Consider the following 7,564-nt stretch of genomic DNA (forward strand, 5'->3'; position numbering starts at 1 on the left):
TTCCCTCTGGAGGTCTCACTGGTTCAACTGTGGGAAGGCCCAACCTAAGCCTGGCCTTGTGAGTGAATTCCAAAATACGGAGCACCTATACCTTCCAACGTGTCTGGAGCATCCCTTCTGCAAGAGAACACAGAGAAAGGCAACGTGCTGGATATAAGTGAGTCAATAAACCCAGATTCCACAGACAGACCAGGAGATGGGCTTGTGTGCAAATCTGGAGAGGCTGCTACCATAGGACAGGTGGACTATGAAAAATACTCCCTCTTTGGAAAAAGGCCCTTTCCTGAGGGGCCAGGTCTAGGCAGCCCCCCTTGGGTTGGAGAGCGGGTCGCTTTTGCAGGTTGTGTCTTGCTCAGGGGACTGCTAAGAAGTTTACAGCCCTGCTTTACTCAAGGCCTCCAGGGATAAATCCCCTCCAGTGTGCAGGTGGCAGAAAACTCGGCCTCATACTCTCAGTCCAACTCTCTCCCATGATTCTGCTACCCATGGCAGGATCTCAGCCATTTCTTTGGTGGCTCTAACTGAACCGCCTAGTTAAGTGCCTTCCCAAGCTCAGAAAAGTCCTTTCCAGACCTCATGGCATATCTTGACCCCCTCGTTTTTCAAGGTGCTTTCGAGCATTAGCACATCTACAGCGATTTCACCTGTTCATCGTCTAGCTCCCCCATTCTACCCTTCCCCCAGAGGAGGATGTGAGTTCTAGAAAGGCAGTGGCCATACCACTCTTGGGTCACCACTGCATTCTCAAGTGCTAGCACAGGGCCCCGCACACAGAAGACCTCAGTATTAGTTCGATGGATGAGTAAATGAGAGTCAGGATTGAGAAGCAGGAGAAAGGTAATGTTTTAATGTAAACCTCATTTTGGACAAAAAGTAATAGTGAATGTGAGAGAAATAATTTGCCTAGGTAGTCGTGTGGAATCAGGAATCCTCAATCCCAAGGTTGTCCCCTCCTCTTGCCCACCTATCTGCAGCCCACCTATGCCCCTGCAAGGCAGCAAGAATGGGCCAAAGCAGGAAAGTCTCACTTTCTGTAGACTCCAGAGGCTGGGAACCACGGAATCACAGAGAGGGAGGAGTCACACTAATTTCTGGGGTGGGGGGAAGAAACTGAATGCCAGAGGGACTTCTGGACGGCAGAGGGGAGCGGTGGAAGGTTTCCTAGGCCTGGATCATCAGGTTCTGGGGGTGAGGGAAGAGGCAGATGGCAGTGAACGATAGGACTGACTGAAGACTGTGGAGGTTGGAAAGGAGTTTGGGAGGCTGAACCTCTGTCAACCCCCAAAGAGCTGTTACCTGTGCGTCTGGGCAGAGAAAGCAGAAAATGGGGTTGATCTTGGATGGACAACTGACAGGTGGCATGTGGGGGGGCTATCAGGCCACAAGGGCAAGAAAAAAAAATCCAACATGGCTTGAGGGAGGGACCCAGCCTAGAGAGGGAAGCAGAGGAGACCAGGAAAAGAAGTGAGGGCCTGGAGGTGAAGCTGAAGTGAAACAAGAGTTCAGTGGGAGCCTGGAGGTGGAATAATACGTGTGTGGAGATGAGGGGTTAAAATCCAACACACCTATTAGGCTCAGGCCATTCAGAGGATGTGGCGCCTCAACTGTGTTAAGATGGCACTGGGCTCATGACTCACTAACTGAACAGTGACAGAAACGGTGAAGATATTTGCAAAAGTGAGAAAACGTTTCTTATCCAAAGTATCTATCAAGTGCTCCCTCAGTGACAGGACTGCAAGGTCAGCAGCCAAAGAAAGGACCTGAGGGGAATACCAATTGCTCTGCTCCTTTGTAAGGGATAGAGAACCCTGGATTTCCAAATTCAAAACACCCATCCGGCTGCTTCCACAAATCCTCAAATAGGGCATCAGGCCAGAGATACACAATTTTCTTCCCCAGTATCTTCTGGAGGACTTGGGTAGCTTCGCAGAGATCCCAGTACACGCCAAGAACCCAAGCCGGAGATGTGGTGTGTGTGTGTACGCGCGCGTGTGTGTAAGGGTCAGAGACGTGCATTCCCGCAGAGAGGGCCGCCTCAGACGCAAATGCCCAGCCCCGCCACCCAGTCGCGGGCCGCCAAAGCCTGGAAACAAAAAACAACAACAGAAAACAAAAACAAAAACAAAAAACCATAATGGATATCCCCAGGGGTCTTTTTTTTTTTTTTTCCACCTAGTCCGCCGAGAAAACAAGCGTTCCACTTGCCCGGAAATTAGATGCACAGGGTACTCATTCCACTCTGGAGGATGGGAAGCCCTGCAGAAGCGAGGCTGGCTGCATGTGGGGACACGGTCTACCCCCAAAACGAAAAACGACATCCCCAGAAACCACGTCTTGCTGGTGGCCACTGCGGCGGTGCATGGGCTCTGCTCCCCGCCGGCGCCCTGCAGCCCCCACGGAACGGCCGGCGCGCCACCCGGCCAGGTGCATCGGGCCCGGCTCCGCCAGCGGCGCGCGCCTCCCGCCGCCGGGCACGGGTGGCCCCGCAGCCGAGATTTACCGCGGCGCAGGGCGGCGGTTTCCGGGGCCGCCCGGCGCCCGGGCTCCGATTACAGGTTCACACGGGGGGCCCGGCCCGCGGCCGCCCAGCCTCCGCCGGCGCGCCCTCGCGCGGCCCCGCTCCCCCGCCTGCCCATTCTTCTCCATTCATGCGGACGCCCAGCGCCGCCGCCGCCGCCGCCAGCGCGGCCGCCGTCGCCGCCGCCGGCCGCCCGGATTGGCTGGCGGCCGTGGCGCCGGCACTTTCCCACGGCCCGCGGCGCGTGCGGCTCACCGGCGGCGCTGCAGGCGCGGCCCTGGCGTGCGTCCAGGCCAATCGGGGCGCGCGGGGCGGGGCGGGGCCGCGGCCGCCGGCGGGCTTGTGTCCCGGCCCGGCCTCCCCCGCCTGCCCGCCGCCGGCCCACAGCCGCCCGCGCCTCCTCTGCCCCCGCCCGCAGCGGAGACCCAGCGGAGCCCCCGCGGAGCCGACGCACCGCCGCCGGGCAGGGGCCGGCGAGGAGGGCGGGGGCGGGGTTCGCCCTCGCCCTGAGCCTCGTTCTGGTCCCTCCCCGGAGCGGCTGCCAATCAACGGAGCGAGAAGCCGGTTGGCGGAGGGGAGGCTGTTGCCCTGGAGCCGCCGCCCCGCCCCTCCGCCCCCTCGCCCGCCTCCTCCACCCCGCCTGCCCTCCCCCGGGACCTGAGTAGGGGCGCAGCGTGGGAAAGGGATGGTTGAATTTTAACCGGAGGCTGAGCGTGAGCGGGATCAGTGTGTGCGGAACGCGAGCCCCCGAGCGCGGAGAGGCGCCGCTGCTGTTAACTCCTCCCTGCCCGCCGCGCCAACCTCCCCCGCAGCCCCCACGCAGCCAGCATGAAGCGAGCCCACCCCGAGTACAGCTCCTCGGATAGCGAGCTGGACGAGACCATCGAAGTGGAAAAGGAGAGTGCGGATGAGAATGGGTGAGTTGGCCGCGGCCGCGCGGAACCTGGGCAGGAGGCGACCGTCGGCTGGCCGCGGTGACAGCGGGCGAGGGCCGGGGCACGTCGGTGCCCTCCGCTGACCTCTGCGCACCTCGGTCCGGCCGCCGTCCGGGGTGAAGGACCCCCGAAGCGCTTCCAAACCCAAGTTGCCAAAACAGCCTTGAGTGCGGGGAGGGCGTGGGGGAGACCCCTCATATCACCTCCCCTCGCTTAACAGCGATTCTTGTTTTTTTTTCCCCTCCCTTCATTCAGAAACTTGAGTTCGGCTCTAGGTTCCATGTCCCCAACTACATCTTCACAGATCTTGGCCAGGAAACGACGAAGAGGCGTGAGTCTCTTTACAGTGCTTCTTGTTTTGTTTTGTTATTAATTAATGGAAAGAACTACCTTGCTTCATTTTGAAATTTACAGTCTTGATGGAAATATCCCCCTTTGTTTTGCCTGCTTTCTACAGATCATCGAGAAGCGCCGACGGGACCGGATTAATAACAGTTTGTCTGAGCTGAGGCGGCTGGTACCCAGTGCCTTTGAGAAGCAGGTAATGGAGAAAAGTGCGTAGAGCTCTACCGTAGCTGTCCACACCTTGGGAATCCTTACCCTCATTAATCTGAACCTCATCTGTGTCTCGAAAAATAACCATATTGCTTGTGCTAGAGATGAATCACATACGGATTCCAACATATTTTGCGAAGACAACCCATTTTGCTTTAGTTTGTACTTTTATGATTTAGAGAGCATATACATGCGTGTCTATTTTAATTTTTTCCCCCAAAGGCACTTGGTGCCAACTAATTTTTTTTTTTTCTTTTTTGGCCATATTCTTCTTTAGGGATCTGCTAAGCTAGAAAAAGCCGAAATCCTCCAGATGACCGTGGATCACCTGAAAATGCTGCACACTGCAGGAGGGAAAGGTACATGTCACTGTAGTGGCAAGTCTAGTGGCGGCCCTGAGTGTTCTTGATAGAAAGAGCAGCCGCTGCAGGCCAGCTTTGGTGCAGTCGCTGCCTTATTTTTTTGCTGCGTGCCTTGGGGGTGGGGAGAGAATGGTGTGGCGTGTACAGTCGCCGGTCAAGGCATTTGCAAATGCACATATTCTCCAGTGAATTCCTTACTCTGGTCCTCTTCCGGAGTGAGCTAATGTGCCTTCTTTTGGAGAATACCTTTTATGTGAGAGGTGCCCTAAAGTTGTAACAGTCCTGATTAAGATCAGATAGATTTCACCACATTTGTTTATTGACATTTTGAGAAAAAGACTTTTTTTTTTTTTAAAGTATTATGGTCTTTATTTTATCGACAGCGTTAAAAAGTAAGCTCCTACATGACTCTTGAGGAAAGAAACCTGTTGTGGTTAATTAGAGAAAACCTAACAGAAGATAGGAGACCAGGGTCTGTGTGTCTGTCTCCAGCCGGAAAATGCTTTACTCAGGACCAAGTGCCTAAAAGCTCCATGATGATAACTTACATCTGTGTGTCTAATGAATTTCACTGTTCTGTGGTTTCTCTGTCCTTGATGTATTTTTTGTTGTTGTTGGGGGAAAACATTAAAGGAATGAACATAGTTTCATCTGCTGGTAGGGTATAATTCCACTTTCTGCTCAGCAGCTTCTAATTGGGCTTTGAACTTTCATTAGCAAAGACGTACTTCTCCTGTTGATTAATGCGAAGACTTTGGTTGACTCCCGAATATTTGGACCTTCATAAGAACCCGTGCATGCCGTTTTTAAGGCTGTACGTATTTATTTGCTAGGAAGGGCTGCCTTTGGTACTGAAGGCCTGCAGAGAAATGAGCAAAGCCTTGAGGTTTTTCTTTTGTTCTTTCCCTCAGGCTATTTTGACGCACACGCCCTTGCAATGGACTATAGGAGTTTGGGGTTTCGGGAGTGTCTGGCAGAAGTTGCCCGTTATCTGAGCATCATTGAAGGACTAGATGCCTCTGACCCGCTTCGAGTTCGACTGGTCTCACATCTTAACAACTACGCCTCCCAGCGGGAAGCGGCCAGCGGCGCCCACGCAGGCCTTGGACACATTCCCTGGGGGAGCGCCTTCGGACATCACCCGCACGTCGCGCACCCCCTGCTGCTGCCCCAGAACGGCCACGGGAACACTGGCACCACGGCCTCGCCCACGGAACCACACCACCAGGGCAGGTTGGCTTCGGCGCATCCGGAGGCGCCCGCTTTGCGGGCGCCCCCTAGTGGCGGCCTCGGACCGGTGCTCCCTGTGGTCACCACCGCCTCCAAACTCTCGCCGCCCCTGCTCTCCTCGGTGGCTTCCCTGTCGGCCTTCCCCTTCTCCTTTGGTTCCTTTCACTTACTGTCTCCCAATGCACTGAGCCCTTCGGCACCCACGCAGGCAGCAAACCTTGGCAAGCCCTATAGACCTTGGGGAACGGAGATCGGAGCTTTTTAAAGAACTGATGCTATAAAATGAGGGAGGGGAACACTTAAAATCCCAGCTGAGCTGGGCTGTTGCCAACATCACCTTAAAGTCGTCAGTAACAGTAGAAAGGAAAAAGGTACACTTTCAGATAAATTTTGTTGAAAGACTAAAGGTTTGTTGGTTTACTTTTTCTTTTTTAAAATTTTTTTTATCATGTCATGTATTAGCAGTTTTTAAAAAACTAGTTGTTAAATTTTGTTCCAAACAGTAAATTGAAATAGTGAGTATAAACCAACACTTGGTAATAGGTTTGTTCTATGCCTCATTATTTTGTAAACCTCTCTGTCTCAGAATGATCCCATTTTTGCCTCAAAGTTTGGGAATTTTAACATTTAGTATTTCGGTCTGTTTTTCTTCTTGTATAGTTGAAGTCTGTTTTTAGAATTAATTTTCCAAACCACTAAGTTCAATGTTAACATGATGCTATTTGTTAATATTTTGACAATTAAGGTGTTGTATGAATAATATTCCTTTGCGGGGGCGGGGGAAGGATCTATGTTGAATTTTATATTTCTGAACAAAGCGTTGACAAATCAGATGATCAGCTTTATCCAAGAAAGAAGATGAGTTCATTCTCTGCCTCCTGCGGCAGTCAGGTGAGTGTATACACCATCAGGGGCCCTGAGTCCATATTACCAACTGGTGACATCTGCCAGGGTTTGGCTGTTCTGGCTTAGAGAGGAGAGAGCCACTTGTAGGCCAGATCCTCATTTGGAGTTGGTGGGGAGGAGACGGAAGGTGATTGCATGGAATATGCCTGCATTCACCAGCCCCAAGCAATGCAATGAAGTTCCAGTCTCATGGATCTCAAATTCATAAGTGTTAACATGGATAAGTGATCTCGGGGTGCAAGCGGTCAATGGAACAGTCCAGTGGAAACCGTTAAATGCATAACCTACTTCTTCCCAGAACTGCTAGGTTTTCTTTTAACTGGAAATGTTAGTGTTGTGTTTTCCTTTTCGATGCATGGACATGTGGTTGTTGAGATATTCAAGGGGCTTTCCGGCCTTCTTTTGATTTAATTTGGTTCAGGCTAGAAAAGCATCATTTTACAGCTTTATTCTTTTAGCAGGTATAATGTAAACGACCTCCACTGAACTGGGTTTGGCCTCTGTTGTACTGATGTGTTGTGACTAAATAAAAAAAAAAGAACAAAGTGTTCGCTGCATATGTCTTACATACCTTGCTTGGCCTTTCCCTTTCTTGGCTCAGAAAAGAAATTTTCTCTCCTTTTCATTTTGCCTGGCCACCAGTTTTCTTATGTCGAATGACTTCATTATTTTTGGAATCCTGAACTCTGTGAATTTGCGCTGAATAAGGTGACTCCATTATGGTGCCGAGCTTTGGCCTGACTCCCACCAGGAGACACAGCCCTTTGACTGTTGCATTGGCCCATCACCCTGAGCCAGCCCTGTGGGGGCTAGGAAGCCTCAAGTCACGCTGGGAGTTGCAGGGTGGGAGAAAATCCTGATGAAATCTTCGAACACCGTGTTGACCACTCAACAATTTTTTTTTTTTTTTGAGAGCATCTACTGTGTGCATTGTTCTGTGCTGAGAGAACAGAAAATTTGTTTCATTTTCTTTTTCTTTCTTTCTTTCTTTCTTTTTTTTTTTTAAGCTGGAAAACAAGAAAAGCCTAGCATTGCTATCTCTGATACCCGGTGCAGGG

The 7,564-nt window shown here is 52.0% G+C and overlaps 1 protein-coding gene across 2 annotated transcripts; it reads left to right on the forward strand.

Moving 5' to 3' along the window:
- Window positions 1-2,959: 2,959 nt before the first annotated feature.
- On the forward strand, window positions 2,960-7,052 carry HEY1 (hes related family bHLH transcription factor with YRPW motif 1). Of its 2 annotated transcripts, XM_004774235.3 has the most exons (5): window positions 2,960-3,435; window positions 3,709-3,784; window positions 3,911-3,994; window positions 4,286-4,367; window positions 5,282-7,052. In XM_004774235.3, exons 1-5 carry the CDS (start codon window positions 3,347-3,349, stop codon window positions 5,863-5,865), a joined length of 915 nt encoding a protein of 304 aa, XP_004774292.1. In that variant the 5' UTR covers window positions 2,960-3,346; the 3' UTR covers window positions 5,866-7,052. The 2 variants fall into 2 exon arrangements, with proteins under 2 accessions (XP_004774292.1, XP_012902192.1); XM_013046738.2 differs by lacking the exons at window positions 2,960-3,435; window positions 3,709-3,784; window positions 3,911-3,994; window positions 4,286-4,367 and adding an exon at window positions 4,386-4,833 and having other exon boundaries at window positions 5,280-7,052.
- Window positions 7,053-7,564: the final 512 nt, after the last annotated feature.

This window comes from Mustela putorius, unplaced genomic scaffold, assembly GCF_011764305.1.
Source record: "Mustela putorius furo isolate JIRA1106 unplaced genomic scaffold, ASM1176430v1.1 tig00003846_pilon_pilon_pilon, whole genome shotgun sequence".
Taxonomy (NCBI): Eukaryota; Metazoa; Chordata; class Mammalia; order Carnivora; family Mustelidae; genus Mustela; species Mustela putorius.

Excerpts from the sequence above, each read along its gene's own strand:
- HEY1 (XM_004774235.3), top strand. The coding sequence starts at position 3,347 with ATGAAGCGAGCCCACCCCGAGTACAGCTCCTCGGATAGCGAGCTGGAC. Across the intron at positions 3,785-3,910 it reads CCAGGAAACGACGAAGAGGC|ATCATCGAGAAGCGCCGACG; the intron begins GTGAGTCTCTTT and ends TGCTTTCTACAG. Across the intron at positions 4,368-5,281 it reads GCACACTGCAGGAGGGAAAG|GCTATTTTGACGCACACGCC; the intron begins GTACATGTCACT and ends TCTTTCCCTCAG.